Source organism: Tachysurus vachellii, chromosome 10 (genome assembly GCF_030014155.1).
Source record: "Tachysurus vachellii isolate PV-2020 chromosome 10, HZAU_Pvac_v1, whole genome shotgun sequence".
NCBI classification, from domain to species: Eukaryota; Metazoa; Chordata; class Actinopteri; order Siluriformes; family Bagridae; genus Tachysurus; species Tachysurus vachellii.
Window position 1 is genome coordinate 11469406 of NC_083469.1, and position 19747 is coordinate 11489152.

The 19747-nt window shown below is 38.0% G+C and overlaps 1 protein-coding gene across 2 annotated transcripts in view; it reads left to right on the forward strand.

Moving 5' to 3' along the window:
- Positions 1–10623: 10623 nt before the first annotated feature.
- dph6 (diphthamine biosynthesis 6) overlaps positions 10624–19747 on the forward strand; it is a 63634-nt gene continuing 54510 nt past the window's right edge. Inside the window, exons 1-3 of one of the 2 annotated variants that reach the window (XM_060879429.1) lie at positions 10624–10873; positions 11051–11142; positions 11226–11410. In XM_060879429.1, the coding sequence (XP_060735412.1) occupies positions 10845–10873; positions 11051–11142; positions 11226–11410 (306 nt within the window). In that variant the 5' untranslated portion in view covers positions 10624–10844. Of the gene's footprint in view, positions 10874–11050; positions 11143–11225; positions 11411–16201; positions 16395–19747 lie in introns of those variants that run through there. The other variant, XM_060879431.1, reaches the window with a different exon arrangement.

Here is a 19747-nt window from a genome sequence, read left to right on the forward strand (position 1 = left end):
AAAGTCTGGATCCTCCCACTTGGAAGCTCTTGAGAACTTTACAGGCCTTCAGTCTCATGCCTTTGCCCCATACTTTTTCTTTGGGCACATATCCACATGGCCTGACTGTGAACTCAGTGTGAGAGAGGTTATATTAAGGATAGAGTGGGTGTTGTGGGGACAGTGTGAGTGTGTGAATTTGTGAATAATACATGTGAAGTAAAGCGTGTTCCACCAGGATGTGTCAGTTGCAGCCAGTCCATTCTTAAGATATCAGTATCCTTAAGAGTTTTAGCATCCAGATGAATCCTGCTTGACAGGAAATCAGGGTCAGGGCTTGGAAAGGTCATGGAAAGGTGACTTACTGGCCACAGGGAGCTCAACACAAAAAGCCATATCAACCACCCTTAACCCCTCCCAACACACATACACACACACACACACACACACACACACACACACAGGTTTCTATTGCTCTCCTTGTTTCATTTTCATTAGGACTCTCCTGCTGAGGTCTGAACTTCTTGCCCTGCCTGAACCAGGGTGACAGCTCAGTAAATCACGCCACTTTAGTGGACCTGCCTGCTTTTTTATACACTTTAATCACAGAACTCCTGCCGCAAGGAAGATTGGTCCAGTGTATGGAATTCACCTATAAAAAACAGAAGAGGGAGTACGTGGACGCTGATGTGCTTCTCAAAGCAGAGCGGACGATAGAAACTCGTTAGCTTCTTGCTGAGACAGTGCTCCAATGGGGCCATGCTGTTTTCACTCAGTGACAATCAATCGCTCAGGAGCAACAGGTCCAGGCTATAAACTTGAGGTCATATCCAGACTCGTATACAGTTTCTCATCTGGAATGAGAACATGAACACGTCGGTAGGATTCGCAGAGAGGACCTTGGCCTTTGTTTTTTATTAACGGTTACTCACAGCTTCAGTGCGGTTTGGAATGATTGGAGGCCATCTTTTACCAAATATCACTACAGCTGTAAAACTGTTCACTTTTTCAGAACTGCCGCAAAAATAAGTAAAAAGACTTGAATAAAAGCCTACAGTTAATAATACAAATTAAACTCCATATTATAAAATGGCCTGAAACTGATGACTGAATTGGTGGTTCTTTTCTTAGACTGTTTAATCCATTGCTTTCATTTTAATAGAAAATACAAGATTTGTGAAGCCCTTTTGTACTGGGTCACTTTTAGTTAATGTTCTTGGTGACAGATTGTTAAGACTATCATTACATATTCACTAGACTGGTTGTATGTTGTATGTTGTAAGTGTACACTAGACACTCTAAATGGGACTTAGATGATAAACATGATGACAATGACCTTTGTTAAATAATAAATTAATTTTGTAATGTTTGCCTATCTTTGGTTAAATTCCTTGTTTACAAAGGACAATGCGAGTAACATATATAACACAGTAAAATGTCTTCCATTCACCTTTAAACACTGTTTTTTGCCCACTGACTTTTTTTTTTTTCTTTAAATCTCATCAGTTCACTAATCAGATCAGTGAGGGTAAATAAAATGAAAAATGTATGTATTTAATCTAAGTGTGTGAAAACCCTCCCTTTTCTGACATAATGTCTCCAGCCCTGTAATTAGTTTCTGGTCCGATGAGCAATCTTCAGTTAAATAACTCATATAAATTCATGTGATTGGATAAGCCACAACAGAGAAGCTACTGCAACTAAAAAAGCTGCTGTGGATCATAGCTGGAGTTGCTGAATTACTGACAGTGTTTATTCATATATTTCTAACCTGCTGCACTATTTGAGGACTGCTGCTTTTATATTACAGTATATTATAGTACAGTAGTATAAAGAGAATATTTGTTCACCAATAGTGCATTAATACACAGGATCTAATGCATCGAAAGTTTTTCATCACACACTGGGGCTAAAGTTTTGTGTTTAATGTTAGGTTTAAGCTCAGTGTTTGAGTTAGGTTTAGGGTGTGGGGAAGTGTTTTGGTAACCTATTGAGCCCATGGAAAACATGGCAGCTTTCCATGATGACGCATTCAGCATAAACTTACAATGGTAATTCTACATGGCCAAGTTGAACCCTGAAATGGATTAAAGTTTGTCTGCCTGTGCTAGGATGAGCTTTCTAGAGCATATCTTCAAAGCACTTGGGCTGGTGATTCAGATGGATAATAACTTTGATTGGAGGAAATAATGCTTTCCATGTGACTTTGGTGGTTTCCAAGTCTACTATAAGTGTGCTGCTCCTCATTTCCACGACAGAGCCCAGATGTGTCTAAGAAGTCAGTCAGCAAACAGATCAAGAGCTCTCTCTCTCTCTCTCTCTCTCTCTCTCTCTCTCTCTCTCTCTCTCTCTCTTTCTCTTCTTCTACAGATTCCCTTATTTTTGTCCCAGTGGAGGCACACTTCATGCAAGATATTTATAGGTCCTATGTTGATATTGGACGGCATGTGAAGAAATAGCCGTGACTCAAAACCACAAGACAAATGCCGGTGCTGCTTGCTGCTGTTGTACTGACAGGCCTGGCTTAGTGCAGGACACAGGTGACATCTACTGCTGTCTGGATAGGACATAGAGTGTCTGATTAGCCAAACACATTGAGAGGAACCTTCCATATCTTTCCTCCAACTTGGACACAGGGAAAAAAATATCAACTCCACATATCACAACTCCATTCCAAAAGAAAATATAAGCTCACCAGCAAAATTCAAAGCACAGCAAAATGACAATCATTTGAATAGACTTCATAATCACAGCTTGGGTGGGTAAGGCATTTAAGCTAGCTTACAAGAACTATTAGCTTGTTTCTTCACCTTGTGTAAATAACAGCATTGGTTAGCTTAGCATGTTATATTAACAACAAGGCATTTGTTGGCTTAACTGTTAGCTAAAGTTAGACTACATATTACCCCAGCAATAAGGCTTACTTGTATTAGGTATTATATTACATGTCCAGGAGGTATGGAATGAAAATTCATCCCCTTCACAATCAACCATTCTTTTCCAAGATCCAAAATGTACTCAAACTTTTTTATTATGATTGTTATTTTTAATTTAACAGCATTCCCTATGTTTAGTTTTCTGAGTGCTAAAAGTCTGGAATGAAAGGGACTTATGGGAGTGCTATAACAGAAAAGACATACGCTACATTCATGTGGATACTGAAAAGTTTTTCCAAGTTCTGAGTAAATTTTAAAAAAAAATCCATTTCAATGGCCTTCCAAAGTAGTTTCCACTCGGAAAGTCAGAGTTCCTTAAGAGCGCTAACTTTTCTCTGATGGCCTTTCAACAAGGTAGCACAAGGAGTAGATATAATAAAGTTCTAATCCTTTAAAGCAGACTTTTGAGTTTCTACTATAGTAGACTTACTGTGCTATTAATGATGAATTACTATAGAAAATGTCACCTCTATTTTCTAAATAAATATACCAAACAACACTCCTGGGCATTGTTCAGAAGGTATTTGAGGGCTTTTTCATATCCATAGAGATGCCAAACAAGAGATTACTGAAGATTACTGTAAGAACATTTTCGAAAAACAGCAGTTAACACAACTTCAGGTTTTTCAATGCAGTTCTATGATACACTTGCTTTGATCCTTTTTTTTAATAAGAGGTATTTTGTATTGTGTTTCCTATATCCACTAAATCCCAGTATTCAAAATGCGCTGCAGCATTAGAATCCTCTCTGTTCCACTCAGCCAGGTTTTACTCTCATTTTAGGAAGGTCCTAAATTAGACAATTTCAGGGGCTGTACAGGTGGTTTTCTGTTTGGATCTGGAGAGCATTAGAGTCATCGCTAGAAAAACCGAGCTGCAGACAGAGACAGCAGAGAGGGGAAGTGGGCATTAGTCCACACCCCCCACACCCCCACCACCACCACCACCAAATACCAATTACATCATCCCAGGCAACCCAGACACACAAACACTGACACACACACGGACCTGGATACGGGGGGTCCATTCTGACAACAGACAAGCTGACTTGGCATCGTGCTGGTCGAGGTGCTCCAAGAAAAGCAGAGCAGCCCACGAGAGGACCGGGGCTTTTGTGTTTGTGGACTGTCACACTTCATCATGAGGGAAAGCTATAACAGGCCCGGGAAGAGCTTTGAAGCTTGAGGAGGGTGTGTGGGGATAGCCTCTGTGGCTACGTCTGATGTCAGATCCAATATTCTGATTGCATGCTACTTTCCAGATTAAAATTGTGTTTGTCGGGTGTGAGTTAAACCGTCCGCATATTGTGTATCACAGAGCAGACGTCCTAATTACAGCATCATACTTCACTTCATAGGCAAAGGAGAGACAGACCTGGACAAACAGGTAATATGGGAAGAAGTCAGTAAAGGAGAAATTTTATTATGTGTATAGTTGTTTATGAAAGAGATGAGTTAGATAAAAAAGGAAAGATTCATTATGAAAGTCAAGATACTGTAGCAGCCACATACTGTATAGCCATTAAGTCTTAATATGAAAGACAAAGCTGACAAATAATAAATGAATGTAAAATCATTTTTAAGAGACTTTTTTTTTACTCTTTCCTTGGAAGGAGTGCATGTGCTTTTTAAACAGTCGGTACATTTTCCACCAAGGGGAAGTCTTCATGATCGATGTTTGTCTTTCCATCAAAAATAGAGTCTGGTGAGGAAACAGCTGTTTCTAGCTGTTATTACAGAAACTAACGTGTTTCACAGATTAGATTAAAGTGTAACTACATTTGGATAAAAATTATGATGCATAGTTATTTAATAAATACAAATAAAAGTACACTTTGAGATAAAGAGAAATAAAACACTTCAGCATAGCACGACACACAGCCCTGTACTCTTTTATTTCGTTTAGATCATTATCCATTCACCATATCAAACTTTCTATGCGACATTTAGAAACAGTTGAATCTCTACATCACTTTTAAACACCACAGAAAAATGGAACATAATCCTACATTCTTGAATACACTTGGGCCTTAATAGAATGGAGTTTTTTTTGCCAATGGAAGGCTATGCAGAACTTTAAATGTTAATCAGGGGAACTTGTTTGCCTTTCCAGGCTTCCACCGATGATTAAGATAAGACCTGGATTAAATGGAAGAGTGCGTTTCTGTGAAACATTCAGGCGCTACATATGGAATTGTATTTGGCAGCTGGGTCAGGTGATGGCTGGCATGGAGTGTGTGTGCTTTTCTCAAGCTGTTTGGAAATTATAGGATCTTGTACGTTAATGGACCACATCCCTTTGGCTGTGACTTCACAGAGGGGGAAAAAAGCCATAATTTGATTCTGGGATTTTGCAAGCAAAACAAAACACTTTCAAATCAAGACAATATTTGGAAAATCACATTTACTGAGAAGAGTAGCTGTTTGAGAGTCTGCCCAATTTCTGTGTAATGAAAGCATTGAGGACACTTTGATCCTGCAACTGAGCATCTCCTTTGTTAATAATAAATAATAAAACTTTATATTAGTCAAGACGTATGTAAGCCCATGTGTGTGTCTGGATCACCTTTATTGTAGAAATGGAAGACAAATGCTGTGTTTAAACAAACACACACACATACACACACACACAAAGAAGGCTTTCGTGTACATTTCTGCTCATTGGTGTATCAGTGATCATTTTCTTTGCTGGTTTTATAGTAAATGATGTTAAAGGACTGTACACAGGCTTATTATTTTCCGTCATTAGCAGCTGCTGAGTGCAAGCCACTGAAATGGAGCACAATTTGACCCAATGCCAGTTCCATTGTTAACATATTTCCTCAAATATCTAATCAAGATTCAGTTAGCTTGAGACATTAAGGACATTGTGCTCAATTTACAAAAGCCAGTTGTTAATTGTCTGTAAAAATGTGTACAGATTCCTGGTTGTGTTGTTCACAAAGGTCTTTTGATGTGGGTAAAACATATAAAGGCCTCATTATACGTATCCGGCCACAGAACATTAGCCTTGAGGGTCAGCTGTTTGAATTCTGATTGAGGTACTTCCATAGGCTTTTAGATCAACTATACTATTAACCTTAGTTAGTGTAGTAGTTTAATATGAAATGTAAAATCAACACACACACCCAATATGTTTTATTTGGCATTTTTGAAAGTGGGAGCAAAGTGAAGCCAAGTTTTAGAAACACAGTGTTCATTCATTTTCAGTAACCACACACACCAGTCCAGCACTGGGCACCACACACACACACACACACACACACACACACACACACACACATTCACACGCTAATTCACACCTGGGGCACTTTAGAGTAGCCAACCCACCTACTGGGATGTTTTTGGGAGGTGGGAGGAAAACAGAGAACCCAGAGGAAACCCATGAGGACACAGGGAGAACATGTGAAACTCCACATAGACAGTAACCTGAACTCAGGATACCACAAACCCTGGAGCTGTGAGGCAGCAACTCTACCCTCTGCACCACTGAGTGTGAAGTGTGCCCACTCAAAAGACATCAGTACCATGATCATTTCTTATATTTCTCATGTTGTTTTAGATCAAATTCCCACACTCCTACAGTAGCTAACAATCAAACTGCTATCTAATTAGCTAACAATAACTTTTTATTTTTATTTGTTTGTCTTGTTTACAAAATTCTCTGACTGTTTGTTACAATAAAATATGTTTATCCTAGGCTATCTGACAAGCATGATATATCAGTTACAGGGCAGTCAGTGTAATTTTCTGATCCATTACACCTAGATAATTACATTGATCAGTGTTAGCAATCTAGCTACACAATACTAGCTGATTCTCTCAGAATTTTTTAAATGTTTACTTTTACACAAGGCTACATACAACTCTTTTTTACAATGCTAACATTACACATAGCTGAATAGGTATTTAACTTATGTAGTTCATATAAAAATAATATATCGTACATAAATATTATAGCTTATTTTAGGATATAATGGTCAAAGTTGGAAAACTAGCTGCTTAACTTCACTCTATTCCACAATGTTAGCTAACATTACACATAGATAGCTACCTAATTAGCTAATGCTAGTGTATATATTGTAGGTCAGATTTGGAAACCTAGCTAGTTAACTTTGTCACAATTTTTCATAATTTTTCAATTTTTCACAATTTTTCATAATTTTTCACAATTGCTAAAATTATCTCACTGTCACATTTTTCTCACTGAAATCAGTGTACCTTAGTGTAACTAAAATTTTTTAGCTCACGCTCTTCTATCGTATCCCTCTACCGCTGATATATCTGTAGTCTACTGCAACAGAACACTGATAATTTTTGTCTTCCTTTAACCACCATCTTCTCGATTAAGATGCTGTTTGATGCTAGTTGAATATTTACCCAAATACTAATAAATTTACCTCACTCTCTTTTCCACAATGCTACATACCACAGATACTGTACGTACATACACACACACACACACACACACACACACACAAACACACACACACACACACACATATATATAAAAATATATATATATATATATATATATATATATATATATATATATATATATATATACACACACACACCCACATATATATATATATATATATATATATATATATATATATATATATATATATATATATATATATATGTATATGTATATATATATATATATATATATATATATATATATATATATATATATATATATATATATATGTATGTATATGTATATATATGTATGTGTGTGTGTGTGTGTGTGTGTGTGTGTATGCACGTATCTATACTGTATCAGCATGTTTAGCTACATTTCACAAAGTTGGCAATCTAGCTGGGTAATGACAGGTTTAACACTTAAATTCCTCTCATTTTACATCTCACTCACTACATCTTATAATATGCTGATCATTTCTGTGCTTGTTGTTTCTTTCAATGGGAGAACTTGCAGGAACCAAATACTGCATCACCTATTAAAGGCATTACAAAACCTCATGATTTATATTCAGCTGAATTATAGGAGAAAAGTCTGGCTCTCTGCAATGACCAGTAAACGCCCAATCAAAATCTAAGCAATTATTTCCGAGTAAATTTCAAACTTTGCCTGAACTATTTGGTGCCATTAGCTGGACTGGTGAGGCATCTGGTATTTTAGCATGCATGGCCTGTTGAGGATAATGTACAGTTGAATCCATCACTGCCTGCTGCATGCTGCTGTTTGCTGAGAAGTCATGGAGCAGGAAGCCAGAGGTTGCCAGGTCACCATCAGCCACATCAATACTGTAACGAAAAGCATCTGAACAGCCTGCAAATTACCTTACAGCTCTGCTCAGTGTTAGTAACCACATGAAGAGTTAGAGAAAACTGTGTAGTGGAAAGTCAGTATCTGGATTCTGCAGCATTTTTGTGCTTACTGTAGGTAGAGCTACAAGTGCAACCTTAGTGTAGAGGAAATAGTTGCCTAATGATGTAAATGTGCTTCCAGGAGTTATGAGTAAGTCCTAGTGCGATTTTAGGGTAGAGTTTAACTGAAGGAAGTTCAGCACCCAGCACTGTGTTGTGTTGCCAATGCCAATGCATCAATAGTTCACTGGATAAAGTTGTATGAAAGTAGCTGAGCAGAATTTAAAAGTGTTACTGACAAGTCTTCCAAGCTTATATGAGAACATTCAGAATTTAGAGATGTTCTAATATGAGACAATAAATAAGCATGTTTGTTCACAGATGGCCAAGAATGTTTCACTTTCCATTAATATGAAATGGAGCAAAAACCAAAAAGTGCAAAATTGCTGCTAAAAGAAACAGCACACTATGTCAGAGAGTGTCCCTTTTTTTTTATAGAATCTGTATCGGCTGTCCTCTAAAAGGAAGATAAATAGAAAGCCGGTGTGTGACGACTCTTTCCTGTCTCTGTGTTCAACCTTGACTGGCCTGCCCTGCTGCTCAATATGTCTGCACCATGATTTCAGGCCTCACTTTGTCATTACACCCAAAGTTTTTGTGTCCTTGTCTGACAAAAATTAGTTTGTGTATCTGTGTAAATCAACTGTTGTATTCGTATGCTCCTTTAAGAGTGCCATTCGATTCCCTGTGCCTTGCCTCCATATTTATGCGCCTCATATTCAGTTCATTGCCTGTGCCTCAGATGCGCTATCCATCAAGGGTTTTTATTCCCTGTGCACCTAAAAGACAAAGTAACACTCTATTGGATATTGCAGAAATACTGCCACAAATAAAAACAAAATTCTTTACAAGTGGACCTGCAATATGAACGGATTTATAAAATAAGAATAATGATAAATGCTTGGAGATTTGGAGCATTTTTGGTGACAACAAAACAGAGATTTTAAAGTGCACATTGTATAAGGTGCAAACTGGGTGTTGGAGTAATCTAAGTTAATTAAATGCAATCTAAACACATAGTTTTAGTAAAATCCAAAAGAAAATGAGTCTCTGTTTAAAACACAGATAATCCTACAATTTACAAACTGTACAGAGACACAAAGCATTGATCCCACTAATCAATAAACTTTTATAATCATCATTACAAAGTTTTCAAAGAGTACTCGATAAATAAATAAGAACATAGAAATAAGAACGACCCAGAGAAGGTAACGTTAAGAAAAAGAAAAAAATACAGAGGACTGTGAAGATGTCTTTTTCAATTTTGTACACTCTGACAAAATCAGTTGCCTTTGGCCTGCTCAGGGGCACAAGGTGAAGAAAGCACACGAAGGCACTGCAATTATTCTGCTCTGGCACAACAACTGAGAGCAAAAGGAGCATCAAAGGTTTTCCTCTCAGCCACAGCATTCCCTCTGAGGAAAACACTGCCTGTGTGAATAGCACAAGAGAGGCGGCGGCTGCTGCTGCACGTAGGCCTGTTCGTGCCATAACTCCACAAGGCTCTACAAACTGTGCATCATTCCCCATAATATGCTATTGCTAAATCTGGTGTATATGCATAATTTAGATTTATTTCAGAATTACAATAATAATAATAATAATAATAATAACAACAACAATAATAATACACATTATTATTATTATTATTATTGTTGTTATTATTATTATTATTATTATTATTATTATTATTATTATTATTATTATTATTATGTAGTTAGGCAGTTACAGTCCTTACTGTTACTCGGATGAATATTGGCTTTATTGACTTCATTAAAAATATAACACATCTGTCATCATTCTGTTGACAAATATTACAATTAAATCTATTAAATAAAACAGAATATTGCATATACACCACCAGTACGACAACACTAATAATAATAATAATAATAATAATAATAATAATAATAATAATAATAATAATAATAATAATAATAAATAATAATAATAATACTTTTACGATTCAATTATTAGTTGCATTCAAATTAAATAAAAATAAAATGAAATAGAATTTGTTTGAGTACTTTTTTGAATTTCTCCATTTATTTATTTGTTTATTTATTTATTTATTTATTTATTTATTTAATTTTATTTCTCTCTCTTTCTGAATTCGTTCGCATTTGTTTTATAGAAATACGTATATTGCAATTATGTACCGTCACAATTCCCAACACAATATTCTTATTAAAATGTTATTGCGATTGTTTAATTTTTTTTTTTAAACAGGCACTCCATAAGCCAGCTTTTTCTCTTTTATGGGTCCTTCCCTCTCCCGGAAGAAACGGCTTTCACGTCGTCGGCTCGTGTTTACAAATTGGGTTAAATCCCAAATATCTTCTTACTGGTCATAGAGTACACTAACGTAGGGAGAATAACCGGCGGCTGTAGGCAGTATGTAGTGTACCTCAGTAGGGGGTAGTGAGTGGTTTAGGATGTAGCCTGAGTGAACAGGCGTGAGTCTCCGTAGTAACACATTGACAGTGACAGACTCTTTTAACTTTATTTGAGTGTTGTGTGAATGAATGAATGATTAATGACAATGAAAGTTGTTGCACTTATAAGGTAACGAGGTTTCTCTTTGTCTGATGATATGTTCGTTATATTTTCATTATTAATTTAGCTGTCACATGTTCAGTTACACATAAAAGTGCATGTGTTTACAGCTACATATTCATGCATCATCACCATCTGGCATTTAAACCAAAATATATTCATTTCATTCTTTTGTGCTATTTACAGTGGTGGCAAAGACAGCTGTTACAACATGATGCAGTGTGTTTCTGCAGGACACACTATAGTAGCACTGGCCAACCTCAGACCAGCTCATACAGGTAAGATCATAAATCTGATATCCTTAAATAACTGCTGGTAAAATATTAATAATAAAGCTTTCTTCTCACTCTGTGGTTCCCAGATGAGCTCGACAGCTACATGTATCAAACGGTTGGGCATCAGGCTATTGAGCTGTATGCAGAAGCTATGGATCTGCCATTGTACAGGAGGACCATAGAAGGCTCGAGTGTGGACACAGGCAGAGAATACAGCCCGAATGATGCTGATGAGGTGGAAGACCTGTACCAGCTACTTCAACTTGTGAAGGTAATCCCTGTGAAGGTGTTTTGCAGGGGAAAGAATTTAAGGGTTTCAGCCACAAGCATCAAGCGACTCCCACGTATTTCACACGTCAACATCTAGTAGTTTTATCGTCAAAACAAAAGTAGTTTTATCGTCATCCGTGTGTTCGTTCATTTCCACTGCACGCACCAAGTCGCTTTGTATGACACTGAATATCTTTACAGCTCCAAAATAAGCTGTTAACTCTAAATATCAGAATGTTTAGATACCTACACAAGTAATTTAACTGCATGTGTGTTCATGAGGCAGTCAGATTTCTTTCTAAATGCATATGTTATACACCTCAAAGCTCAGCATCCACTTCAACAAGAAAACTAGTACACACGATCATTTATGCAGTTACACAATCAGACAAACCTGTGGCAGCATCACAGTGCATAATATCATGGAGGTACAGGCCATGAGTTTCAATTACTCTTCAAATAAATCATCAAAAAGTGTAACTTTAACCATGACATGGTTGTTGGTGCAAGATGGTGCTGGACTGGGGTTTTCCAGATACTGTTGATCTCTACTGATATTCATTCTATAGCGTTTACACAGAATGGTGTGAAAAACAAAAAACATCGAGTGAGTGACATTTTGATAAATGAGATAAAAGGAAAGTGGGCAGATTGATTTGGGCTGCCAGGAAGGATATAATAAATCAAAAATAAATGATCACTCTTTAAAACTTTGGTGAGCAGAAAAGCATCTCAGCATGCACAAAACATCAAACCTTGAAGACAACATGAGGTTCCACTCCTGTCAGCCAAGAACAGGTACCTGAGCCTATCATGGGCACACATTCAGGCACAGACTCATGGAAACTGGACAGCTGAAAAAAAAACACTTGTTTTTTTTCCCCAGCCTTCCAGGATGTTGTGTAGTATCTGCTTATATCTTAAACAGTTAAAAGATCAAGAATTACATGCAATGATTAATCTGATTACTGGGCTAAAAACAGCTTTATTTGATTTCCTAAATTCTCCTAATGGTTTAATCCAATCCAAAGGCTTAATATTTTTATTTTTATTCTTTCTTCACATATCCCAACTTTGGAGTTTGGGGTCAGAGCCCAGGTTCAGCTATGATACAGTGCCTCTGGAGCAGGGAGGGTTAAGGGCCTTGCTCAAGGGCCCAACAGTGGCAGCTTGGCAGTGCTGTGGGTTGAACACCAATTCCCCAATCAACAACAAAGAGCCTTAACCCCATTATTATTATTATTATTATTATTATTATTATTATTATTATTATTATTATTATACTACAGGAAATGGCCTTCTATGAGAAAGTTGTAAAAGGTGAAAGTAAAACAAGGAAGCCACAGTGAAGTGATAAGGAGCCGTATGAAGTCATGCATGACAAATTAAAGTAAAAACCATCCATAAGGTGTCAGGCCTCTACATACTGATAGAACAGCTTCATTTACTGTAGAAGTGGATAGAACTGTGTTTTAGGAACAAACACCAAGCTTCCAGCTCATCATTTCTCTCATCGTGTCTGCGTTTTGGGAATGGTGGTGGAGAGCCCTGTTTAACAAGCTGATCCAAAATCTGGTTGTGTAGCCGTAACAATACAATATACATCACTTTTTTACTAATAAAACTATTCCATGAGCCTTATGGATGGAGACGGGGTCTTCCTGGAAGAGATCATACCCATCAGGATAGATATGTTTCATCATACAATAAAGGTTTAGTGATTTGCACTGATTCTTCCCTTTCCTTCTATATAAAGAGAAAATTGGGCTGATTTTTTTCCATCTGCAACAAGCTGCTTTCATCTGCTCAGTTCTCTTTTTTATATCAAATGTTTCACCTTCCCACCAAATACCTTTCTCTTTTTTGGAACAATATAGTTTTTTTTATAATATGGCTTCTCAGTTTTATTTTAATTGTGAATTGTATGCATTATGAAAATGTCAAGTCAAGTTTTATAGAAATATATTCATTTTGCCACGTAACTTAGCCTTGCTGTTGTGTAGCACATAAACAAAATGACGACAAAATATCCGGTGATTTTTTTCTTCCAGTGGTTTGATCTTTGTTTTTGTCTCATCTCCCAAGAGCCTCCTTTTGTACTTTTATTGCTTGTTGCTCATGGATCTTAATGCTTCACCTTGGCTCTCACATTACAGTATTTGTTACCGATAATTAAAAAAAAAAAACAGGATCTGCAAGTGCTCCCAGACTGTGGAATTGAGGTCACAGGGGGATAAAAATGATTTTGTTTGCAATTAGAACTTCTAAAATTAAAATATCACCTGGTCTTTTTCCAATCTTCTGTCTAGTTTAGCAGAGCCTGTAGCTTACTGTAGCCTCAGAGTCCTGTTCTTAGCTGACAGGAGCAGAACCCGACATGCTGTAGCACATCTGCATCAAGGTTTAACATGTTGCGTGTTCTGTGATGCTTTCCTGATCACTACGGTTGAAGAGAGTGTTTTTTGAATGTTTTACTGTAGCCTTCCTGTCACCTCTGACCACTCTCATCAACCAAAAGTGTTTCTATCTTCCATGTTATTTGTTTGCATCATTGTATGTAAAATCTGCTGGCTGTTTTATGTGAAAATGAAAGGTGATCAACTATCCAAACAACTTATTTGGAACTCACACCTATACCATAGACACTCAGATCATATTTTTGCCCCTTTCTAATCTAATGTTTGACGTGAACGTTATCTTCTTGAGCTTATACTCTGTATCTGCGTTGCAGTGTTGACACGTGATTGGCTGATGCAGGTGTAGCTAATAAATGTATAATATTACATCTAATAATAGATATAATGTGTATATACTTGGAGATATTTATATTTAATATAGAAACACACACACACACACACACATATATATTATAATAGTACTATATATAGTGTGTGTATCTGTAAAGTCCTATTCTTTATGCCAATAATTTTTTGTTTTGGTTTAAAAGACAACCCCGTCAAGTACACACAAGTTACAATAAGGCAGGTTTCAGGTTACTGATGTGCTAAAGGCATGCTGAGGCACGACAAGCATTTTTGTCCTAAGTTGTGTACGTTGTGATTGTAGTTACACAAGACCGGCCATTTGATTTGAGTCTTCAGCTGTGGTGACTTACAGAGTCTGCCTCCAGGACAATCTACTGAATATGGTTTTATATCAGCTGCATGAATGTAACTTTCTATTCCATTTCATTTAGCAGTTAATATCGACAAATTGAAAACATCTGTGTATAGCCCAGCAATCTGAGTCTAAGGCCAAGATCTGTTTTTACTTCATTATTTAATTATATATATATATATATATATATATATATATATATACATTCGGATCCCTAACTCAGTACTTCATTGAAGGCAGTGATAACAGCCTCAGCTCTTTTTGCGTATGATGTAACAGGCTTTGGACACCTGTAATCGTGGATTTTCTGCCATTCTTCTCTACAGATCCTCTCGGGTTCTGTCAGGTTGGATGGGGACTTTTGGTGTATAGCTATTTGCAAGAATCTCCAGATATGTTCGTTTAGGTTGAAATCCTTGCTCTGACTTGGCGTCTAAAAGCTATTCACAGAACTGTCCCTAATCCACTCTTACATTGTTTTGGCTTTGTGCTTAGGGTCATTATCCTGTCAGCCCAGTCTGAGGTCCTGAGTGCTCTGCAAAAAAGAAGGATATCTCTGTATTTTGCTGTGTTTAGCTTTTCTTCTACCCTGGCCAGTGCCCAATTCTTGCTGCTGAAAGCGCTATCCCCATCCCCACAGCTCGATGCTACCACCACTATGCTTCACTGAAGGGATGGTATTGCACAGGTGATGAACAGTGCTGAGTTTCATTCAGACATGATGCTTGGATTTGAGGCCAAACAGTTCAGTCTTTGTTTCATCAGACCAGAGTATCTGTCCTTTAGCTGCTTGTTTGCAAATTCCAAGCAGGCTTTTATGTGTCTTGCACTGAGCAGAGGCTTCCATTTGACCACTCTGCCATACAGCCCAGATCAGTGGAGTGTTACAGCGATGGTTGACTATCTGCAGGTTTCTCTCAGCTCCACACATGAATTCTAGAGCACCCTCAGGTTTTGGGTAACCTCTCTTATCAAGGCTATTCTCCCCTAATTCCTAGTTTTGCTGGGCCATTTGCACATAGGAAGAGTCCTGGTTGTTCCATTAAAGGATCATGGAGGCCACTGTGCATTTGTTGTTGTATTGACTGTAGACTGATGTGCAATTTGATGTGAAATGCACATGATATCTCAAAAGCCTCCATACATATATTACAAATTTTTAAGAAAAATGTACCTTTATTTACAATATGTTCTGTTAAAGATTTATTCCATTACTCTGTAAGCACACATGAAGTCTCTCCCGCTCATGATGAACACATCTGGTGCTATGCGTGTAATTACATGTCCATCGCAACCTTATGACAGTGTCGTGATCCAGCCGTGAGAATGATTTCAGTAAAAACAATATAGAAACTAAATATGTAAACTGAGTAGCAACTCTGTGGAAGACTATTTGGAAACAGAAATATATATCAAGTGCAGTATTCATTTTGAGGCTCTAATATAAAATGACCAGCTTGTGTTACGAGATGTTAGTCAGGTCTCTTGCCTTTGTTCATGTCATCATGCTTCTTTCTCTCTCTGCCATGAGAGAGTTAATCAGAGCTCTTTTCCTGACAGAGTGAACATCGTCTCCTACCTGCACTGGACACTGCAGATCATCCTGTGCCTTTAATACGCCTTGAACCAGAGCACTATCAAATTTTTACTGCTTGTTTTTTTTGGAATAGGGGCTAGACGGACTGACAAGACGTAAACAGGAAGGGGAAATGCTCTTTCTGTACGTCTCTGTTCAAACATGCTCGTTCACCGTCACTCTCTCATTGGACACGACCACAACGCAGAGGGCAGAGCTTATAAATCTGCCTCAGGCCCGCATCTTTCTTTTTTCCTTCATAGGCTGTTCTTGCTTTAACAATCCACAAAAGGTATTTCCTTTTCATCATTGCTGTTTTTGCTGAGTTCTGCATTATTTTGGTCAGCGTGGGCCACCGTAGTATTCTTCAAACATGCTTCTAACCTGTCTCATTACTGGATGTCCCACAGGTTGTTGCTGCTGTTGTTGTCGTTGTTGTTAGGCCACTGAGAGCCATTCAACCTGCCGTCTTTGTACTTTTTTACCATACTTTGGATGATCAGTGGACTTTGTCCTGCATATAATAAACACTATTTGTTCTCTCCGTGTTTAGAGGAACAGCACACAACGCTGCCTGAGTCTCTGGTCACCCGTTCTGTTTAGGATTTTTATTTCAAGACAAATAGTTGAAGGAAAGAAAATAGGAAATTGTTATTATTGTGTTTGTCATAGCGAGATTTATCAGTTCTATCACTCACATTGCTGTACGCTACAAGAGCAATCTCACTTTCTTGTCCTTGGATTTTGCTTCACTGTTAGTAAGGTTTACCAGCTCCAGTTGGATTTCATGTGCTTCATGAAGTATTCGGTCATACTAAGAGGTGATGAAAACTACACGTGGCCTTCAAGGACAACAAACTCCTCATCAATACACAATTGTCAGACTGTATATTTATAATCACACCCTCCAGTGTCACCTAAATGAGGATGAGGTTCCCATTTCAGTCTGGTTCCCTCTTCCATCTAAGGGAGTTTTTCCTCAGTCACCTCAGGCTTGCTCATTGGGGATAAATACAAACACATTTAAATATATCTAATAATAATCTTGAATTTTTGTATTATTTCAATCTTTATATTAACCTTTTGTTTTATGTTTGTTTTGTAAAGCTGCTTTGAGACAATATCAATTATTAAAAGCGCTATACAAATAAATTTGAATTTGAATTTAAGGTGTGAAACTGGATCATATCACCCTCTCCTTTCATCCAAAAGTAAGCAAAATAAGACGGTTAGATGAATTACTGAAAATAATTTTTTCCATGTACAAATGAGTTACTTTATAAGTTTTCTATACGCTCGTTTAACATCAGTGAGTTTGCACCCACTATGTTTGCCTGTGTGCTGCATTTCAAGATGTTTTTCACTCAGCGTTCGCAAGTTCGGGTTTGATTTGTGGTGGATGGAATGAAAGAAGAAGAAGAAAAAAAACAGCCTCTACGATAATTAACTGTTGAATCACTCTCCCAGGAAAAGAGCAGTTTTAGCATCAAAAATGTGTTCTGTTTGGGAAGTGTGATATTTTGAAAGATCCATCCTAGCAGTTTGAAATAATTAGATGTTATTAAAATCTTTTGGGGAAATGACACTTGAACATAGATGAAAGAATATTTTTAGGTGGTGTACTGAAACACCCCTTCGCTTGGTGAAGTGTGTGAGGAGATCTTGCGTGAACTGTGATGCAACAGTGCCACCTATAGCTGCGTCTGACCCACACTTCATGCAGCGTTGCTCTTTTTTCCTTCCTTTCTCCTAAAGAATTGCTTGGCCTTTTCAGAAATCAAAAGAAGGTATCATTTTCTTTGGCAGTATTGTTAATGGGGGGTGGCTGGGGATGGGGGGAGCATTTTTGTCAGCATTGATGTTAATCGTGTGGTGACAATGTGGCCTTGCTCTCGTCCCTCCTCCTCTTGGTGGCTCTCAGGCTTTTGATGTGTGTAATCCGAGAGACACGACGTAGCCGGGCCGTGCACTGACGAGCCTGATCTCTGAACCTAGCTTTTAGACGGAGAGATAACAGTTTTGTCAGTGGAGAGATCTTTCATTTCTTTATGTGCGTGCTGATTTCAGGGATATGCCAAAGATTGATGTACTCCTTACTTTAAGTGCGTGTCTAATAAATCAGCGGCCGGTCCTCGTAAAAGGATTAAAAACTCTCTAAGATAAAAGAACGGAAATAAGAAGATGGTGTTTAACACTCAGGGTTCTTAATTAGTTTTAACTCCTTCATGTTTACTTTCTTTTGTGACGCAGTGATATCGATACGTTAAGAGCAAATAATGCTTTTACAGCATGACCGTGATTAAAAGCCAACTTGAATGAGGCTACAGGATCTTTAAAACTTTACATGTGGACATCTCAAACCCTGTGCTTGTGTGTGCACTTTCTCATGCCTGTGCGTACTGTATATCTGTAGGTCGAAGGTCAGGGCAGAGGTTCTCTATCATATGATTTGTTAGCATCGCTTACTTCTTTAACTTGCTACATCACATGCTGGTGCTGGAAACTCTTAGAGGACTTTAATAAGGTTGAACATTTTACCCTCTTGCACATCCAGGGATTTACAGTAAGCAAGGCTACAAATAATATGGTGGGATAAAGAAATATAATAGCATCAGTTTTTGTGGTTTGCCAATAAAGGGTAAAGGATTTTTTTTTTTGCTAAGGTTTTGTCACTTCAAGACCATACAACATGTTTAGTTACAAAATATGTAGTGAAACTTACTGCTTGTCAGCTCCAGTATTTTAAGTTATTTAATTATATAAAAAAGCCTGGAACTCTGTGGTTTCTGTGCGGTTTAGTGTGCTTGCTCTCTTGTATGTAAAACATGAATTAATGACTTGGTCTCCATTTTGACTTCTATAAATCTGAGTTAGACTCCTACTACTAGACATTCTAGAAAATTCATGTCCCTCTCTCGCCCATATTTCTTTTTTAGAAAAAAATTATTTTGGTATTTGATTTCCAGAGCCAGGATGTACCGGTGTCTTCCTCTTCCTCCTCCACCATCTGACCTGTCATGAAAAGCCACAGAAGAGCAGCGCTCCGTCGCTTTGTAGCCGAACACTTCCTTCCGTCGGCGTGTATTAAAAACACAGGCGTTTTGGCCGAGCTAATCCTGGTGTTTAAGTGCACTCCTGGGCCCGAGCGGCCTCCATTATCGACATCATCAGACGAGCATGGGGCCTCCTGAGAGCAGGGTCCATCAGGCCGGCCCAAAACACGCGTTTGTTTTTCCTCCTTTTGCTCGTCTGTTCGTGTCTGGGCCTCGGCGCTAGGGGCTAACTTTTATCCGGAGCCTTCAGAAGGCTGGCGCTGGTGGAGCTCTCCCGCTGTGAGGCCGCAGGCCAGCGTGCTGTTGAGCCACGCTGATCGATTGTACGCCTGCACCGAGGTGTCCCGTGTGCTGCGTGCTGGTGTGGAGAAAAAATCTAAATCAAAACTCTTTGTGATTACTGTCACATTATTGCTGAAATTCTGCTGAACTCAGGATGCACTGGAAACCAAAACAAGCTGTTATGGAATAAAATTAACTGTATCGATCCATCAGGTGATGAAAATAAATAAATGAATGAATGGATGTGTGTCAATCGTGCAGCCTGTGAAGCTGAGTGAAGCACAGATCCTCCCACAATATGAACATGCCT